Genomic DNA, 21,511 nt, shown 5'->3' on the forward strand with positions numbered 1-21,511 from the left:
ACAACTTCATTAACCATTAATCCAATGATGGGCACCTGGGTTGATTCCAGTTCTTAGCTATTATGAATTGAGCAGCTATAAACATGGTTGAGCAAATATCTCTGTAGTGAAGCATGGAGCATTGGGGTAAATGCCCAGTAAGGGAATAACTGGGTCTGTTGATAGTTCTACATTTATCTTTTTCAGGAGCCTCCGTATTGATTTCCATAGTGGTTGTACAAGTTTACACTCCCACCAACAGTGGATGAGGGCTCCTCTTTCCCCACATCCTCACCAGCATTTATTGTTGTTTGATGTTTTTAATGATTGTCATAATTATTGGAGTAAAGTGGAATATTATAGTTGTTTTAATTTGCATTTCCCCGCTGGTGAGGGTTGTTGAACATTTTCTTTTATTTTTTTGTAATCAGCAGATTAAGAGCCATTCATGCATTTCAATAATTGCTTAAATCCTGATAGCCAGATTTAAGCATGTGAACATGTGAATTTAAACATACACTTAAAGATACTCATCATAATTTGCTATCCTACCAACATTAAGCTACAGTTACTTTGGAGCCCAAGTCAAATGATTTGTAAACTTTAACATGTCCAAAGAACCCTTTCCTGGATTCTACATGCAGATTATTCCTCCATGTACAGGTCTAAGTTACCCAGTTCTAGAAGGGCTATCATGGTTCAAAGAGAAGGGAAAAAGAATGCTATTAGGCCTGGCCAACATAGAATTATATACATATATATGTATGTATATATATATATATATATATATGTGTGTGTGTGTGTGTGTGTGTGTGTGTGTGTGTGTGTGTGTGCATTTAAAGGATGGCACAGCAGGGAATGCATTCTTTTAGAAGTACAAGCCCTCAAGCTGCAGCATGCTATGAGGTATGACAGACCTCAGAAAGGTATCCTTTCTATCACTGATAATAACACAGGCAAAATTATGTAATATGTCACTTTCAATTAATGGTTGAGGTAATACAATGCACAGGCACCACAATGAGTCCATGTAATACAAACTAAACAGACCAACACCTCTGTACAAAGTTCTCTATTTCTGCTTACCAGTGAAATACAGTTCTAATTCCATAGCTTAACAATAAAGGGTCAAAGACATTTCATTTTAGGCTACGTTTGTCATGTACTCTGCCAAGTCAATTGCAATGTATGTCCTGATAGTAGGGGAACTTTTAAAAGAAGTTTTTTTTTTTTTTTTAAACAGATATTAAACTTTATCTTGCACATCAAAGTCATCATATGTACAGGGCAAAGTCAGAAATTTTATATTTATTTTTTTTCTTCATTTTATTTTTGAAACACTCCTATAGTTGAATATCGACACAAAACAGTAGCAAATATTTAGCTTATGATTACAGTTCTTCACTTATTCACTACTGCATATGCAGTGCCAGCAGTGGGTGATATTCACTGCTCCATTAACAGGTCTGACACCAAACACCACTTTTGGGGTGGTGCTCATCATCCTTGTGTATTTCTCCATTGTAATAGCACTGTCTTTCCTGATTTAGAGCAAAATCCAATAGTTTACCTGATCCATTTCATCAGTCTGTTCTACTTCCTTCCTCTCAGGAGTTGCTTTCCATCAATGAGAATTTATCAGGTGAAAGAAAGCTATTTTCAGAAAAGTTTACCTTAAACCCAATGATTAGGTGTCCCTTTTCATATGGTCTGCGATAAATGGCATACTTTCATCATTTAGCACACATTTGATATTTCCGTGCCTGACAATCTGACCTGGATGAGAGGTGATGACTATGGTTCGGTTGTCAAGAGTGGATGTTGGCTCTTGGAAGCCACACAATGCTTCTAAAGCTGTGCATCCATTCACAGGAAAGGTCTTCTCTTCATCGAGTAAAAACAGCATGGTCCTTCTGATCTAACACAATGATGGTATTCTCCTGGCTCCACTCCTGGTATTGGTCTCCTTCTCCATGGAATGTTATCCTCTGACCATCTTTCATGCCTTTGTCAATAAGAACTTCTAAAATCGTCTTTTCTTGAACTATCTTCCCTCCATTGAAGCTCTTACATCTATCTTAGGTCTGATCCCTTCTCCATGGCCCTGGCACTCCATGCACACAGGTTGCATTAGCTGAGCCATTCCCGGTCCTATCTGAGGAATTCTTATTTGCATTCCTGGACCTCCGAAGTTGGGACAGTACTCTACTGCTTCTTTCTTACCGCCTCATCCTTCACACTTGTCACCAATCACATTCCTTTGCAGAACCAGTTTTCTTGTTGCACCATTATACAAATCTTCCAAGGTTATGGGAGCTGGTGCACAACATTCTTACCTCTCCTTGTCTCCCTTTTCCTCGAATCAGAGAGACCTTCATAAGCTTGAGGGGTCTGTTTAAACTTCTCTCCTTCGTTTGGATGCTTATCAGGGTGGTACTTCAAGGCCAGTTTCCTATAAGCCTTTTTCAATTCTTCCTGGTTGGCATTGAGTTTGACCCCCAAAACAACATGGTAAGTGGTTTCTTTCACCATTGTCTACAGTCAGTGAGGGGCAGGGTGCGCAGCTGGGGAAGCCGTCTTCACCCAGCGTTCTCCAACATTTCCTGAAGTGTGTGTTAGCTGTTTGCATTTTCTTCCTCGGAGAACTCCCTATTCAATTCTCTGCCCCATGTTTTGAGTGGATTGATTGATTTTTTTAAATTTAGTTTTTTTGAGTTCTTTGTAGATTCTAGATATTAGGCCTCTATCAGTAGTATAGCTGGAGAAAAATATCTCCCATCCCATGGAGGCCAGAGGACAATTTTCTGATTGGGCTACAGCTCTCCCCTATGGTAGTTTGAATGTGAATGTATGTCCCCATAGCCTAAGGTAGGGTTGTTTTTTTTTTTTTTTTTTTTTGAGATAGGGTCTCACGCTAGTCCAGGCTGACCTGGAACTCACTATATAGGCTCAGGGTGGCATCAATCTCTCATAGATCCTCCTACCTCTGCCTCCCGAGGGCTGGGATTAAAGGCGTGCGCCGCCACGCCCAGTTTGAGGTAGTTTGGATTAAGTTTTCATTTTAAATCGCCTGCAGGCTGCTTGAGGAGGAGTCAGTGAAGGCAGATCTCTTAGTCCAGCCCTAAAAGTGTGTGAACTCTGGCTGTTCACGGCTGCTGGCTGCTGTGACCCCCCCCCCCCCCCCCCGTGCTCTGATCTTTAGAAATGAGCCAGCTTCTTCCTCCGTGGTGAAGCTTCCCATGGAATCAGTAAGCCTGAAATAAACCCTTGCCTCCCACAAGCTGCTTCTGTTAGGATTGTTTGTCCTAGCAAGGAGCAAGTCGCTGCCGCGCCCCCTCATTGGAGGCTGGGTTTCTCTGAGGCTCTTGTTCTGTGGTTTTCCTTTGCAAGTCTCTCTCTCTCTCTCTCCCCCCCCTTCCTCTCTCTCTCTCTCTCTCTCTCTCTCTCTCTCTCTCTCTCTCACACACACACACACACACACACACACACGCACACACACACATCTCAATGTGCTGGGATTACATAAACCTAACTTGGTTCCCTACTTTTAACGTGGTGTCTGGGGATGGACCTGGGGTTCTCAGGCTTGAGTGCAGAGTGCTTTATGCACTGAGCTATCTCCTCAGCTCCCATGGCTGGGCTGTGGGATGCCAATAAAATTACAGAATCCCCAGAGAAGGAAACCAAGAAATGAAATGTTTTAATGTCATAAATGAAAGGACATGGGTAGAAATGCCACAGAAAGTAAAAACATAACAATGTCATAATACACAATTTATAAATTCATTTATTTAGATGAACAAATTCTTGGATCAGCTCATCATAGCTAAACAGAAAATAAAAATCTTGATTCTGTATCCTATTTTTTTTGTTTGTTTTTCAAGGTAGGGTCTCACTCTAGTCCAGTCCAGGCTGACCTGTATTCTCTATGTAGGCTCAGGGTGGCATCGAGCTCATGGTGATCTTCCTACCTCTGCCTCTCAAGGTCTGGGATAGGTGTGTGCCACCTTGCCCAGCTTGATTCTGCATCTTTTGAAATAAATTGTATCTCTAATTTTTAATTAATTGTATTTCTAGTTCTAATTGTGTTTTTAATTTCTCTAATGTTTACAAACATTTCTACAAAGAAGTTCTAGATTAATTTACTGGTAAATTCTATCAATATTGAAGGGAGAGGTAATCTCACTCTTAAGGAAACTATTTCAGGAAATTTTGGAAATACTCAGATATATACTGAAAGTTAAAAAAGATAGTAAGACATGGAATAAATAGTTGGAAGGTTTTGAATGTACAGCATTCAACTTATGTAAATATATAGTGTTTAATTTATTGCAGATCAGTCAAGACAAAGTTAAAATAGACAAAAATAGGATATAGGAAAGAGGTTGGCAATGATGCTATTGGTATAGAAAACTATACTGGTCCAGACCAGCATACAAATACTGATCATTTTGGCTAAAATGTAAGAATAATCACATAAAAAAAAGAAAGGAAAGAAAGGGATGAACGATGGGAGATGATGAGTACCTTTCTACCTAACTTGCTCTCCATTGGAGAATCTTCTTCTCTTTTTCAGATAGACATAGATCCTAAGGAGAGAGACATCCCATCATACCTCAAAAGGGCCCCGGCTGAAACTAAGAACAACTGGTGAAACAAGCAAGGGTGCTGTTTTCTTGGTGAACCAGCACAAGGGTGAAGAAGATCAACACAGAGAAAAATCAACTCCTACCAAATCAGATATCCAGAGACCCAGAGGCAACACCTCATCACTGAAGCAGACCAAAAATGAACCCAACATGGCTCAGGGAAATTTTGCTGAAGAGGGGGCAGAAAGAATGTCAGAGTCACATGTTGGGTCATGATATGCAGAGACATTTCTCCTAACTCTCATAAATGTGGGCTAACTCCAGAATGCATGACCCATATACCTCAACAAGGAGGGGTCAGGGGGAGGTGGTAGGGCATGGATGAACCTAACAATGGTACCAAATTGACTGCATTCACTGAGTACACAACTAATTAATAATAAAATTAAAAAAAGAGTTTGCCCTAAAAAAAAAAAAGAAAACAAAACAATTTAATGGAAAAGAGAATAGGAAGGAAGGGGATATAATTTTAAAACTTGGAAAATTACAAATAAGTAAAAGATATAAGATTGATCAAATAGAATAAATATGTAAATCAAGATAGGATATTAGTTGAAACTATCAGATAAGATTTTTACAATAATATAGTCATTTTCTTTTTCAAAATATATAGTATAACTAAGAATAGAATACAGAAATCTTTTTACAATATTATTTCTTTATTTACTAGAGAGACAGAGAGAAAGAGAGGGGGGCGCCGAGATAGAGAGAATGGGTATGCCTAGGACTCCAGCCGCTGCAAATGAACTCTAGACGCATGTACCTCCTTGTGCTTCTGGCTTTATGTGGTAAAGATACAGGCAAAAGAAAGCTCATATACACTGCTAGTATGGAAGCACCTAAAAATAATAATAAAAATAAACCCTAAAAATTGACTTACCATATGACCTAGGAACACTACCTGAAGTACTGGGTGTGAGAGGGTGTTTACGTGATAGATACATAAGACATGATAGTCTTAGAGATTATAAGCATAAACTGATTTTATAAACTCTTGGACTAGCATCTCACCATGTACAATATGCACGGAGTTGATGTCAACCACGTCTTAACAAGTTACTCATAAACATGGTTGCATAACTTTCCTTCATTAGGAACATGTGGACCAAGTAGTGGCCCTTGGGTCAGGATTTCCTTCAGTACCATTTAGGAAAACAACAGTCTTCCTGCAACTAGAAAATCTGTTTTACCAAGGAATACAGACTTCACTTTTAAATTTCACATGAGGGGCCTGGAGACATGACCCGTCCATTAAGTGTACTTCCTGTGCACTGCCAGAGTTAGAATCTCCAGATCCCACATCAATGATCATGCACTGCTAACCTGAGTCCCTCAGGGGAGCAGAGATCTACAAACTCTGAATCAGCAGACTTGGGCTCCAAAAGGATCTGGCAAAGGGCCATGGAAAAGACACCTGACCTTCTGGCCTAGACCAGCACACCACACAAAAGGGGAACTTGTGGGGTGCCACATGGGCATGCATGCATGCACACCACACACACACGAGGCCCCACTCACACACACGCAAAAAATGAAGAATGAATAAATTTCACATAAGGGATTATTTATATTTCCTCTGAAAGCTGGAGTTGCAAAATGAGAGGAAATCCCTGAGGTGATTTATTTCTCTGAGAAGAAAAAGCCAACATTTGAGGCAAAATAGTTGAATAGAGAGAAGATAACAAATGGCTGTTGTCTCACCCCTCCAAAGTTTGCAAAGTTGAGACTGTCATTGTGCTTTTTAGTAGGGGAGCTGAATAAAATTGGACAGGGAAAATTTTTCAGCCCTGTGCTCCTCCTAAGTCAGTGACAGAAGACAAGTTGTTACTGTAAGTTGACATGCACATAAAGAAGAAACCTCCTGAAAAAAAGGAAAAGAAGAAACCTCCTTCATGTTTTTGCTTTTGTTAAGAAATGACATTTTATGACCACATATGTGTCATCCAGGTTTCTATCACAACACTGTTCAGAGCAGCAAACCTGAAGGGGAGAAATGGGTGTAACACACCCTGAGGTTTTTGCATGGTTGCATGTGAGATGGCTTCACTCTGACTGGTGCAACATCAAAGAAAAAATAAGAACATGAAAAAATGCATACATACAGCAGTGATCAATCAATCATCAATCATCAATCAATAAATTAGACATAAAGAAGGGACGATGAGCTCTCTGTAAATGCTAGCACAGCACAGGCAGGAAGCGGACACTGTCAGTACAAACACAGCTGACATCATCGCTGATTCTGCAGGTCAGCCATCTCTCTTGGCCAGCAGTCTACAGCATGACTTCCCAGGTGTTTCAACTCTGACTGAAGGTCTTAGTCTATACAGTGAATTGTTTTTCTTTGCAGTACTGGGGACACAACAAGGCCTTGTGCCAGCTTGGCAAGTACTTTACCCCTGAACTAAATCCTTAGTCGAATGTCCACCTTTGATCTCTCCACTTTGTTTACAGAGTTGACATGAAGTAGATGTTTTGATTCAAAATGAATTGAGAAAACCCCCAACTCTTTGTGGATCTGTGGGATCATTCTATGATTTAGTTCCTTCATTGCTACTTTTAACTTAAAATTTTTTAAAAAATTTATTTATGAGAGAGAGAGAGAGAGAGAGAGAGAGAGGCAAATAGATAAAGAGAGAAAGGGCACACCAGGGCCTCAAGACACTGCAAATGAATTCTGGATGCAGGTGCCACCTTGTACATCTGGCTTATGTGGGCACAGGGAAGTCAGAAGCATATTGACATCCTCTGTACATAGTTAAATAAACAAGTTCTGAACTGATGCATTTTTAATAGAATATTCATTTTTAATATTGGACAAGGAAAGCATTGGCTCTCAAAACTTCCTGAAACAGTTAAGTTCTATTGTCAAATTGATCAGGTTATGAAGAATGTAACACACATGACTCTTGGGTGGGTCTGCAAGGATGTTTCCAGGAAAGATTAACTAAGGAAGGAAGTTCTTCTTCCTCCAGAGTAAGTAGCCCTTTGGGTGGTGGGCTAAATAAAAAGGAGTTCTTAAAGAACACAGCCCCCCCCTTCCCCCTCCACCCCAGCACTCATGCTTCATGCTGGTGTGTGTTTTTTACTTGGATTCTCTTGCTGTCCACTCATGAATGCATCTACCATGTTTCAACTATCCTTTTTGATCACTGGTAGTTTCACAAGCCTTCTAGTGTGGACTGAAGACCAGTGGCTCTCCCAGAATCCTCTAGGCCTTCCCTGCGAGATTGGGACTGCTGAGGCATGCAGCCCCATGGACTGTGCAGTACCTGGTTCTGTGAGGCTCCAGCTTGCATATAGCTATTGTTACACTGCCCAGCACCATATCATAACCCTTGGGTCTCAGTTGAGACTTTTGACTTTGAACAGTGGTGAATTGGTGAAGACTTTGGGAACTTCTAAAGTTGGACTAAATACATTTTGCATTATGGGTGGTTCATGAGTCTCTGGGGCCAAGGGCAGAATGTGGTAGTTTCAATGTGAAATGTCTCCCATAGCTTCATGTTTTTGTGATGAAGTCTTCCACTTCATTCTCAGCTGGTGGAGCCTTGGAAAGTGGACCCTTGCTGCTGAAGGAGGAGCTTGAATTTATTAGCCCAGCTCCAAAGCAGATTACTCAGACTGCTTCCACCTAGGAGAGCTTCCTGCTTGTGCCATGATGGCCCCACTCATGACTGTAAGCTGAAATTAACCCTTTCCCCTATAGGCTATTCTAGTGACTTTTCCCATCAATAAGGTATTAAATACAAAGCTTAGCAAGACACAAGAACCTTATAATCACTAGTGTCGGTGTCTTATTTCCAGGGATTGGCATTAAGTTGGTTTGGTCTACCATCACACATCAGCATTTTTATCAGAAGCTTCTTAAGTAATTCTAATATGCAATCAAAGTTGAGAAGCATTACTTGTGCTGTTAATAATTTAATTAAGCAAAATATGTAATTAAAAAAATTAAATTTAAATTTTATTTTTTATGTGGTTGAGAGACAGCAAGGTCAAGAGTGATAGTGAGAGTGAGAAAGAGGGAGAGAGAAAGGGAGGAGGACTGGTGCACCAAGGCCTCCAGCCACCACAATCGAACTCCACATGCATGTGCCACCTTGTACATGTGTCACTTTTTGCGTCTGACTTACATGGAATCTGGGAAGTTAAACCTGGGTTCTTAGGTTTCATACGCAAGAGCCTTAACTGTTAAGCCATCTTTCCAGCCTCTGTTTTTTTAATTTTAATTTTTTTTTTGAGGTAAGGTTGATCTGGAATTCATTATGTAGTCTGAGGGTGACCTTGTACTCATGGCCATCCTCCTACCTCTGCCTCCTGAGTTCTGGAATTAAAGGCATGCGCCACCATGCCCATCTCAAATCTGTTGTTCTTGATTACATATTTTATATTATCAACAACTGAGATCTAAACTACCTTAGAATTTCTGCTGAGCCAATTGTAAAAATGAATATATAGACAGTATATGGACTTTACAGACTGGTAGAATATAATTAAGGTTCTAAGTGTCATTGTCTTCAGACTATAGTAAATAGAACATTTGGTGAGTGGAAAACTAGGGAAACTATTAAATGCCCATGGAAGGAATGGAAAGATATAGAAGAATATAGACCAAAAATGTATAAGGTGGGTCTGGAGAGATGGCTCCGACATTAAACATATTTGTTTGCAAAGTTTGTCTATATGAGTTCTATCCTCCACAGCAACCACATAAAGCCAAGCTCATTGGCCAAATCACCTGGCATTCTTTTGCAGTTGCAAGAAACTCTGTCCCCAAAAAGAATACAGACATGTTCACGGTGTTCTCTAACCCCCACCCCCATGAAACAAATTAATGAACAAATACATAAATAAGCAAATTAAGAAGTATTTCAATACTTATTTTGAAGGAATTGACATGGCAAAGGGGAAACCAGAACCAAACAATGGGCAGAGGGGAAGGAGAAAGGATACACAACTTAAAATGTTAGTCAATTTTTTTTATTAATTTTTGTAACTTTCATCTATACTAACTGGTACCATATCTAAGGTTTTTGGCCAGTATTAAAACTAGCTATCCAATACACTCTTCTTAATTAATTCCCATTCCATGAAAAATTTAAAGATGAGTTATTGTATTTAGTGTGTATCTTTACATGTATTTTTTTCAGATAGATCATTTTTACATGATAGAAATTTACCTTTAAGTGGCATTTCAAAGAGAGAAACATAGACAGAACAATTAAATACAAAACAAAAGCGAAACTTTTATTCTTTTGGCTTGATTGTAATGTGGTTTACCGTTCTTTATGTTAACAGATTTTCCTGCATGCATTGCACCAACACACTACAGGTCAATAGCTTGAGTAGAAAGAATCTATATTGAAGGTTGCTTGTGAAAACACAAAACATTTTGCTGTAACTGGTAATATAATTTCACTACCTGGTTTTGTGAAAAAAAAAAAAAAAAAGAAAGCCCGAATCCCATACCATATCTGATACAGTTCTGGTGCCATCTGGATCAATAAGATTATGTCTAGATATTAGTGTAATCAAACACTGGAAATGACTGGAGAGTAGAACTGGGTGAGATGGGCTGGGGGGGGGGACTGGATGGAAACATCTGATTCAAGCAATACTGAGAATATCAACTGATCGTTCTTTAAGCCTCTTTCAATGATAAGGCATTACTATTTGAAAGCAAATGGACACTGAAGTCAGTGAGAGAATTGTTTCACATTGAAATGTATGCAAGTTTACAGTACTAATAAAAAAGCAGAAACCTAACAGTGCATCTTAGTCCATTATCTCTTAGTTTGTGAAGTGCTTTAGTTTGAAAGTGCTGGAAACAAAAACTAACAAGGTGACTGTGGCATCAACCTGAAGATACTTTTAATTTCTCATTTTATGTACAAAAGGCTGAAAAATAAAATAAAATGAGCTTTTTTTTTTACAGTATTTATATTTTTTTTCTTAGAAAACTCTAACCATATATTTTCAACAGATCTAAGCAGCTTGCGACATGTTTTTATACAGTCAGGATTTGACCAGAGAGTGCTCAGTTAAGATTGGAAGAGAAAAAAGCAAGAAGCTCTTCATCATTAGCTGCAACCTATTGCTCAGTGACATGAAGAATGATGTCTCAAGAGAACACTTTGCTTCACATCACCACTGGCATATGGCTTCCCATATTAGACTTCCGCACAGTGGAAGGAGTAAGAGACAGCAGCATTGGCAAGATAACATGCAGCAGCAACAGCTTCAAACTATAATGGAACCAATGATGTCGTATTGCCTGTTGAAAGCTTGCAAACTATACTTACTGTGGTACATATTTGATGCAATAAATACTGTGCTTACATCATCATTTTTTTTTGTGTGCTCAAACATGCACCACTGGGTAAAACTACTATTTACAAAGCAGACTTTAATTTGTTTTAAATTGACATACGCTATGTCAACCTTGCCAAGAGCAGAAGATGGCTAAACAATACTGCAGGAAAAAGAATCAACTTTATAAAGTGGTGGCGGCAATGCTTTTTGGTCAAGTCAGGTTTCTTAGAAAGGACGGATAGGATATTTTTCTTTTATGCCAAAGGACACTTATCAAAAATGTTATAGTCATGCTGCCAGGACATTGAATGACTATGTAAATGGTGCATGTGTCTCCCTATGTATGCATGTGTGTATACATATATATGTATATACATGGTCATATACATATATACATATATACATGTACATATAATGGATTATGTAAAAATAAAATGACTCTTTGATGCTTGTGATTCTATGGGACACATTTACAGGCACATTAAAAATTTTCTGGATGAAACACCTTAAAAATATGAATAGCTATTTAAGCACCTCAAAAATCTAAAAACATCCTGAAATGAGAAGTAAACTCTTTCCTTTTGTGATGTGATATTTTTATGTGTGAATGAGAATTGCAGCATGCCCTCATTTAAAATAGATCCCATTATACACAGAGAAATGTCAAATTCCCTCTCAAAACCCTCTCCCCAAACATAAACCCATTTACAAAAATAGTCACATATAAGAGTAAACAACCCGTGAGTTGAACAAAAAAGGTGATAAATTCACAGCACACGTTTTGTAAAAATATGGCAGGTGTGGCAGTTAAAACACAAACAGCGGTGACAGGTAACTGGCATCAAGTGTCACATGTCGAACTTAAACATGTACCTTCCCTCCCCCTGCAGTTGCTTTCAGTCGTCTAAGTAGCCATTGCCCGCTCTTCAGCAGTGTCAGCTGGTTGTGAAGACAGAAACCTCCTGTCCTTGCTGGTTCTCTGGCTTACTGAGTCCCAGTTTGCTGACCAGAGGTCCCTGTCTTGTTATAGGCACTGACCTTAAGGATACATTTGTAAAAACAGTCAGTTTGGCATAGACCTCCTGAGGGAGTCCTGTTGACACGAACACACCACCATCACAGGCTGTAAACATTTGATCACAAAATGAGATGTTCTTTGTTTCATTTCACTTTTTACTTTCCCTGATATCTTTCCCTTTGTCTTCCTTTTCTGATTTGTCCTTTTCAAATTTTTCCTTCTCTGGTTTGGTCACACTGTCATAGGAAGGAGGAGAAGTGGTGGAAGGGGTCATGTCGGTTTTCTCTGGAGTTGAATTCTCGTTGAGTTTATCAGTGAGGATCTCTTCCTTGACTGGTGTTCCCTCGCCTTCTTTGCCCTTGTCTTTCTTATATAGAGATGAAACTTTCTTCACTTTTTGCTTCAGGAGATAACGTCTGTAAGCTCTCTGGATAACAATGGCAGACACCTCCTCCTGTTTGCGCTTCAGAGTGGTTGTGATGGGCTCGTAAGAGACTTTGGAGGGGTTCGAGGCCATGAATCGCTCTTCCATCTGTATGCGCAGGGCATCCATCTCCCCACTCTCGCCCAGAACCCGCTTTGTAAAAGCAAACAAGATGTCCAGGCAGTGGATCCGGTCTCCGCTGACCATGGGCAGGTCCATGGCGATGAGCTGGACTTTGTTTGGCTTTGCGATGAGAAGAGGAGGATCCAGGGCAGCCGCGAAGTCTGAGAGTTTGGAGAACTCTATGAACTGGGTGGCATCGGGATCGAACTTCTCCCAGACCTCGTAGAACATCTCGAAGTCATCCTCGCTCAGGGGCTCTGCGCTTTCCTCAGTGGCCACACTGAAGTTCTCCAGGATGACAGCAATGTACATGTTCACCACGACCAGAAAGGATATGATGATGTAGCTGACGAAGAAGAAAATCCCCACAGAAGGGTTCCCACAGTCTCCCTTCACTGAGCTTCCTGGGTGGTCTTTTTCCGGGTCACAATCTGGAGGTCCACTATTAAGAATAGGTGCCAGCAACCCATCCCAGCCTGCCGAGGTGGTGATCTGGAACAGGCAGATCATGCTATTGCCGAAGGTCTCAAAGTTGAACATGTCATCAATTCCAACTTCCCTCTTAACATAGGCGAAGTTGGACATGCCAAAGATGGCGTAGATGAACATGACGAGGAAGAGCAGGAGGCCGATGTTGAACAAGGCAGGAAGGGACATCATCAAGGCGAAGAGCAGCGTGCGGATCCCCTTGGCTCCTTTGATCAGACGGAGGATTCGGCCAATCCTGGCAAGACGGATCACTCGGAACAGGGTAGGGGACACGAAATACTTTTCTATCAGCTCGGCCAGAAACATTCCTACGGAAAATCAGCAAACATTGGCATTATTGATAGCAGCAAATAAAATGTTACGTTAGAAGATAAGCACTATCTAGTTTTACAAAATGTGAATATAGAAGACTGTATATCTACATATCTATATATATGTACATATATATATGTATATATATATGTGTGTGTATATATATAGTTTGAAATACTTTTTACTAAAGTGAAATTGGCATGCTCAGTCATACCATTAGGAACTTTATGATAAATGAAAATATTTATGGTAATTTTTCCTCATTAAAATAGCCCATATTACTGACTGGGGAGTGTTCAACACTAAATGAGACATCTCTATCACACCCTCCAAGGCTCAGGGATCATTGTGGAAGAGGTGGAGGAAATAATGTAAGAACCAAAATAGGGGGAGGAATGCTTTGCAGTACTATTTTCCAGACACAAAATGGCCATTGCATTCATGACCTCACAGTGGCTGTTTCTACTTATACAAGAGATGCATTATACGAGGGAAAAAAAGGAGAAAGAAATATGACATCACAATAGAAGAGGGACTAGCTGGAAACTGGAAGAGGCTCAGTGGAATGGGTATTGTGGAGGGGGAACAAACAAAAGTAGAGGGAGGGGATTTTGAATAGGGAACTTTGTATATGTCAAAGGAGGTTGCCAATAAATGTTTGAAAATATAGCTTTTATCCAATGAAGACCAAACTAGTAAAGGTCTAGTGACATAGCAAAGCTTGTATCCAGATGCGCAGCTAATCACAGGAATAGATTGATTTGTACAAAATATTAGCCTTACTATTTGTGTAAGAACTGAAAGATGAAACACATAATTCTCAATTGCATGCTTGTGAAGAGAATTCCCGATGAGAGTTTTTGCTCTCTGAGACAATTGAAGATATGTACTCAAGAAAACAAAGACTTCAGAGGCAGCCTCACTTGGAACTGATTCCCAAACCTTGGCTTACAGCATCAATAAATGGTGAAAAGTATTGCTCTGTTGTTTTCACTAAACTTAACATTTTCTGAATATTTTCTTCATAATAAATATAGTGCCAAGAACACTTATTCACATAATCTGAGTTATGTGCTCACGCTGATTTAAATATTCCTTGGAGAACCAGGAATTGCCCTGGGTCACAGGAGTGATAAGTACTGGAAAATGGTAAGTCCTAGGTTGGATCTATGTTTACCCTCAAGTCTCCTCTCTTCAAAAATATTAATAATGTGGCTTGAGAGATGGCTTAGTGGTTTGGTACTTGAGTAAGGACCTGAATTTGATTTCCAATACCCCCATAAAGCCAGATGCACAGAGTGACACATGCATCTGGAGTTCTTTTCCAGTGGCTGGAGACCCCAGTATACCCATTCTCTTTGTCTGTCTCTCTTCAATCTCTTTCTGCTTGCAAATTAATAAATAAAAAATACTTTAAAATGTTAAAGATGACTTATTTCATACATAAAAACAAAAATCAATGTGTATTTGTAGGGTACCATATGATGTTTCTATACATGTATACATTGCATAATGTTGAAATCATGTTAAACACTTACCTCCAGAAACATTTATACTTATGATGAAAACATTCCAAAATGCTTTCCTAGCTCTTCAGACTCCATGGTATATTATTGTCTAGGATAATTTCACCTTGCAGATGACATTGGAAAAGGGGCAAACTAATAACCAGTGTAATTAGACTTCCTTCGACATTTTGAAATGAATGACAGATTACTACAAAGCATTTCTAAAGCTTTAAAGCCTCATGTCACTAGTAAGTTCGCTTTTGTTTTTGTCTCTTTGTTTACTTCTTGAGTCAGGGTCTCATTATGTAATCCCACATTGACCTGGAATTTGGGATCCCCCTGCCTGAACTCTACAGATTCTGAGATCACTGGTATTTACCTCTACCATATCTATTCTATTAAATGACTGGAGTAAAAGTCCCTCTTCTTACCGACAATGGAGAGAATGACCACCACAAAGTCAAAGATATTCCACCCAATGGTGAAATAGTAATAGCGGAGGGAGATGAGCTTTAGAACGCACTCTCCCGTGAACAGGACGATGAACACCAGGTTGATCCAGTACAGGATGTTAGTCATCTCCTGGCTCTGGTCGTCCGTTTCCACCATCATGGTGACCATGTTGAGGCAGATGAGAATCATGATGCTGATATCGAAGACTTGTCTAGTTACAAAATCAAAGACCATCCCTTGGAATTTATTCTGAAACAAATAATATGGAAACATTTACTCAGACACTTCACAAATTAACATAACTGATTTTAACATAGAGAGATATGAAATTTTAGCCTCTGTAAAATCTGTGTATTGGAGTATTACTTGCCAAATGAATTTGTTTTATGAATACTATTTGCAATACCAATTTGATAAAATGAATACTTGTGACAATTATATGGGGTAAGTCTCTTATAAAAATAAAATAATCTGTAAAAAAAGTTATGCTCTATGACTCAGATAGCCAACATTTTGCCTAGTCAATCTGGACCTTGATTGGCAGAACTAATTGACTTTATGTCTTGTTTATAAAGTTAAGTTCACAATTCTAAGAAAGTTTTTTGTCACTAGATCAGTTATGTCCTGTTTTACCCGTGTCTGCTTAGTATTTACGATGGTCTAGGTCTCATGTCTTGACTTAACATTTTTGGCTGTCTCTACCTTCTTAACTAGAATGGCTGGCGCTCTGCTACCTATATATGAATTCATTGCTTCTGTAGATCTACACACTTTTTTTTAAGGTGGGATCTCGCTGTAGCCCAGGCTGAACTGGAATTCACTACATAGTCTCAGGATGGCCTTGAATTCACAGTGATTCTCCTACCTCTGCCTCCCAAGTGCTGAAATTAAACGTGTGCATCATCAGGCCCAGGGAAGAGTTTCACACTTTTATTGGTTTGTTTTGCATTCTAGCACCCTGCCCTCTCTGTAATGCAAGGCTTCTCTCATGTAAGCACTTGTTCTTTACTCTGATTATGTACTTGGCTGCACTGGACTTGTACCACTTCAGTGGGGTCTTTCCTTCCAGAGCCTCCTTTTATTTATTATGTGTGTTTAATTCCAGTTCCAACTTCCCTTCTCAGTTTCTATTTACAGTAGCTGTAAGTTTACAAGCTTCAATGCTCCCTTTATTTCTTCTACTCTTAGTCAAATACAAAGATCCTGCCATGCCAATTTAGCTCATTCATCTGTCCCTTTTTAAAATAAATGCCACTAAAGAAAAAAAAAAATAAAATAAATGCCACTCTTCTCCTTCTCTGCCTGGTGAATAAAGCAATTCCAAGTTCTAAGCACTTTGTGCTCTCAGAAAACGTTGTGCCTTCATCTACCATAATATTTAGGCCTTGCATTAATGATGGCTTACTCGTATTCACTTAATTTCATTTTCTCTCTCTTGCTCTAGGTGGGAGGTCCCTCTGGCACAGTAGAGTCATTAGTCTCACAGGTTAAGTCTCACGGTTGAAGTTCAGACTTCAGAAATTGATACTAGTTCTCCTACAAGCATGGCCAATGAAAGCTCCTTGGACTTCCATGCAGTGTTTTAATGGGATACTTCAGTGTCCAGCTCCAATCCTGAGTTGCTATTTGCCATCTTCAACTTAAGTGCTGGGGTGTGAAATATGCGGGAAGAAGCTCTGTAACCCCGAAGGCCTGGCCTATCAAAGAACATATTCTTTAAGCTCACTTTGGCTCTATGGTGACAACTAGCAATCATTTGTCCCTAACTTGTTCCCAGAATTCCAAACTCTCAGAAACTTACCATTCTTTTGCCTACTAATGATTTCTTTGAATGTCAAAGTTAGTGTAAAGAAACTCCTCAACTGCCATACCCACCCACATTGTCTTGATTTCCACATGCTTTTCATGTGTTGATCAAAATTAGAGGATTCAGCTCCCTGTCCTCTCTAAGTCTAAACTACTATGTGTATAGTTAAAACTCATTTACTTATTTTCGGACAGAGAGAGGGAGAGGCAGAGGAAGGGAGGCAGGTGAAAGGAGGACAGAAGATGGGGTGAGTGAGGGAGGGAAGGAGAGGAAAAAGAGAGAGAAAATATGAGAATGGGTGTGCCAGGGCCCCATGCATGGCAAGCAAACTCCAGAAGCATGCGCCAGCTACTTTTGTGCATCTGGCTTTACGTGAGTACGGGGGAATCAATCCTGGCTTTGCAAGCAGGTGCCTTTAACCACTGTGTCATTCCCAGCCCTTAAACTATTCTCAATTCAAATCTTGTGCTACTTTATTCTGTTTCTTTCTCTTCTCTCCTCTTTCCTGAGTACCTTCTTTTCAAGAATATCTTTTCTGTGCTTCAAACTTAATCTCTAAATCTCAGGAAACTTTTATTTTACTTCTTCTAAGCATGACCCCTCTCACTTCTGGTTGCCAGAGTCAGTAATTGTCACCTGCTCGGCTTCCACTTGTGCACAGCAGTAGCTCATCCCTGCTATCTACCCCTCCCCCATATTCAATTAGCAGACACATTTTAATTTCACTTTGGTGGCAGCTCCCAAGTTCATCACTTGTATTCCTTTATTTGTCATCTTTTCATCTGATTGTCTAGGGTCTCTGAAATAGCTCTGAGACGAGTCTATGTTAATCTTTGCCAAACACACATTGAGTGACTCTCACAAACCTAGGAGGACTGGGTCTTCTTGCTGCCTTCCTAGTACTCTTAGGATGAAGACAACTGCTGCATAGCCCAGTCCTTCCAAACCTCTTTATTCTCAAGATATTACAAGTGAGCCCAGTTCTCTATGTTCCGGTTCATTTCTCCTCCTATTTTCAGGGCTTTCCCATTTTCAAGGCTCCTCGCAGCCCACGTTGCCTGGTGAGACTTTCTCATTCTTGGATCCTCAGTAATCAATCACTTTAATAGTCTTCCCTCATCAATCATCACTCTATTTCTTATTAGCTAGCATCCACAGCTGAATGATTTTGCTCCTTCTTGGATATTTCCATTTGTTGATGTGATTATTTGATTGCTATCTGTTCCATTAACTAGATTCAGCATTGCTCAATGTTTAATTTCAAATTAATCCATGGTGCATAATGCTAATGAATGCATAGATGGATGAACTGTTTAAAGATTACTTTCTAGTTTTTCAAATCATTACTGATAAGATTGTGGCTAAATGCTTTTCTCTTTTCTCACATCTTTTTATTATTACCTAGGAGAATTCATGTGCCATTTGATACCATCTCTTTCAAATATTTTTCAAGCACATGTATGTTTTGTTCAATACATGTTACCTAATCCATCTTATTCCTTTGTTGATGTACATATCTGCAACTTTTTCAAGTGTTCAAGTGGTCATGCTCAAGACAATGTATTTTCTCTATCTTAGTAATTGCTTTTTTACAAGTAGAATTGTTCTTCTTTGTGTAAATGACTTAAAAAATTTTTAAGACATACTACAAGACCCAAGTCTGAATCTCCAAATGCCTTTGTGGATCCAATTTATATTAGTAGAACCAACAATTTTTTAAAAAAACACATCAAATTACATTCTCTGCTTTCTTTTCAAAAATATTTTTATTTATTTGCAAGGAGAAAGAGAGAATGAAAATGAATATGGATGTGCTAGGGTCTCTTGCCCCTATAAATGAACTCCAGATGCTTGTGCCACATTGTACATCTGGCTTTATGTGGGTCTGGTAATCAAACCTGGGCCATAAGGCTTTACTAGTAGGCAACTTTACTCACTGAGCCATCTCTTTGGCCCCTCTGCTTTCTTATATTTCATAGCTACCTCATCCCACTCAGTCTTCTTTTTCTTTTTGTGTGTGTATGTGTATGCATGATCATAAGTGTGTGTTCTGGTGTGAATCCACATGTGCGTGTGTGGAGGCCAGAGGACAACCTTTTAGACAGGTCTCTCATTGGCCTACTACTCACCAGCTATGCTAGACTGGCTGGCCAGCAAACTCCAGGGACTGACGCTTCTATCTTCTTAGCATTGGGATTACAGGCATGTGCCATCATTTTACATTGGTTCAGTGATTAAACTCATGTCTTCATGCTTGTGAGACAAGTGCTTTAAAAACTGTGCTAGCTCTCCAGCCCCCATAGAGTTTTCTTCTTGAACCACTTAGCTCTTATGTTCAGGTCCTTGGCTTGTCCTAGATTGTATATTCATCTTCTTGTGCAGACATGGTTTATCCCGGTGTCATCTTTCCTCTAGTACCTTCTTCTGTACATAGCATCTAAAATCCCATTTTATTTGCAACCCTTTGCTGTTCTCTTAAAGATATTGCATTTTTATGGTTTAATGAAGGCAACTTTCTTCAAACTGATGTAAACTTGTGTCTGTGCCTCAGTAATTTAAATATATCCCTCGTTCCCTCTAAAATAGTTATTTTTCAGGTATTTAAAATTTTATACATATATATACTGTCTTTTCTGTATGTTTCCATCTATTCAAATTGTATTATTTCTCAAAAACCAGGCTCAAATTGTACTTTCCTTATATTTTGACCAATAAAACATTCAATATCTTTAAGCTATTGGCATATTTGCAGAGTGAACACTTGATATAGTGAATTATATTCTGTTGCCAATAAGTTGATAAAGTAAAAAATCTTATGGAATACTAGACTGATTAAAACTGTGCCCCATGTGGCAAAAGTGCTGGGATTTAATAGCTGAGTTATTTCAGAAGTGATGGAAGAACTGAGTCTCCTGATAGCAGTTCTCAAACAGAATCAGCAGCCAGTGGCATATGTAATATTGTAAGAGGGTTGGAGAGGTAGCATGGTGGTTAAGGTGCTTGTCTACAGAGCCTTAGGGCTCATGTTTGACTCTCCAGATTCCACATAAGCCAGACACACAAGGTGATGAAAGCATGAGGTCGCACATGTGTACTAGATGGTGCATGCATCTGGAGTTCAATTGCAGTGGCTGGAAGCCATGGCATGCCAATTCTGTCTCTCTCTCTCACAAAAAATAAAATAAAATAATATTGTAAGAGCCACAAAAGTCATGAACTATGTGGCAATATTATCCGGCAGCATAGTAGGTAAAAATATGAAATTTGGCCCTTTAGAACATAAGCTAATCCCATTGTGCCTGTTTCATTTATGATGCCGTTCAATCTGCAAACTGAATGGAAAGCAGGGCCTGACTACCCAAAATATTTCAATTAGTCAATCAATCCCCCAAAGCCATTGGACAACACTCATTGCATCCATATAGAGTATGCAAACACATGCATTTTATTCTCTAGATTATAAGACTCTCTTCAATGATACCATTTTTTTGTGTGATCTACCATCATTTAGAACTAAAAAATTCTCACATATATTTTATATTTATATATAAAATGTACTGTCTATTAAATAATCTCGGTACATTTTGTATATATAATGTACATATATTCAGGCTATGTAGGCTAGCTTGTAAGAATGTTCACTTTGGGTATCAATTCAAAAACGCCTACTATCTAGCATTTGGCTGTGAAAGTGACAGATGACATGGTTCTCACTGACGACAACATATTCTGTCCTTACAGCAGGTCGCGGTATGGGTTTTTGTGGCTTCTTGGACCCCAGCTTCTTCATTGCATTGTAATACTTCTTCTGTTCTTCTGTCATGAAGATATCTTGACCTCCAAAGTAAAGAAATGAAAGCAAGAACTGTTAAAACCATGTTCTTCCATACTTGTAAAATCCACCTTAACAGTCATGTAAAAGTTGGTTTTTCTGTTATCTTGTTGCTGACAACTATATTCATGGTGATGCACACAATCAATATGTGAATTACATCACATCATCACATTTGTAGGAAGTAAATATCAAAACATTCTATCTGAACTATAAATTAATTATACAGTTTACAACTTATTACATATCTAAATAATTTCTGAACTTTACATGATTTTTTTTGGGGGGGGGCAACTGTGTTTTAGAGCCCCGACAAGCAGTGTGGCCTATTTAGCTTATGCGTTAGAGCCAAGAAGAAGTTTAAATACACTTATCTTCTTTTTCTGTTGGTTGAAGTTATCAATGATGACACCAATGAAAAGATTCAGAGTGAAGAAAGAACCAAAGATAATGAAGATCACAAAGTAGAGATACATATATAGATTGTCTTCATACTTGGGCTGCAATTCTACCTGTAAAACATGAAGAATAGGGACCACCACATTTAATAGCTGTTTTATAAAAAAAGCACATCAGAGAGTTTTCAAATTTCTAAGGAAACT

The 21,511-nt window shown here is 39.1% G+C and overlaps 1 protein-coding gene and 1 pseudogene across 5 annotated transcripts in view; both read right to left on the reverse strand.

Moving 5' to 3' along the window:
* Positions 1-1,436: 1,436 nt before the first annotated feature.
* Positions 1,437-2,511, reverse strand: LOC101617469 (annotated as a pseudogene).
* Positions 2,512-9,595: 7,084 nt separating this feature from the next.
* Positions 9,596-21,511, reverse strand: part of Scn2a (sodium voltage-gated channel alpha subunit 2) — a 140,917-nt gene continuing 129,001 nt past the window's right edge. For all 5 annotated transcript variants that reach the window (XM_004651906.2, XM_004651907.2, XM_045146903.1 and 2 more), the window contains 4 exons: positions 21,284-21,421; positions 20,817-20,921; positions 15,249-15,519; positions 9,596-13,305 (listed from right to left, as the gene is read on the reverse strand). In XM_004651906.2, the coding sequence (XP_004651963.2) occupies positions 12,110-13,305; positions 15,249-15,519; positions 20,817-20,921; positions 21,284-21,421 (1,710 nt within the window). In that variant the 3' untranslated portion in view covers positions 9,596-12,109. The remainder of the gene's footprint in view (positions 13,306-15,248; positions 15,520-20,816; positions 20,922-21,283; positions 21,422-21,511) is intronic.

This window comes from Jaculus jaculus, chromosome 4 (assembly GCF_020740685.1).
Source record: "Jaculus jaculus isolate mJacJac1 chromosome 4, mJacJac1.mat.Y.cur, whole genome shotgun sequence".
NCBI classification, from domain to species: Eukaryota; Metazoa; Chordata; class Mammalia; order Rodentia; family Dipodidae; genus Jaculus; species Jaculus jaculus.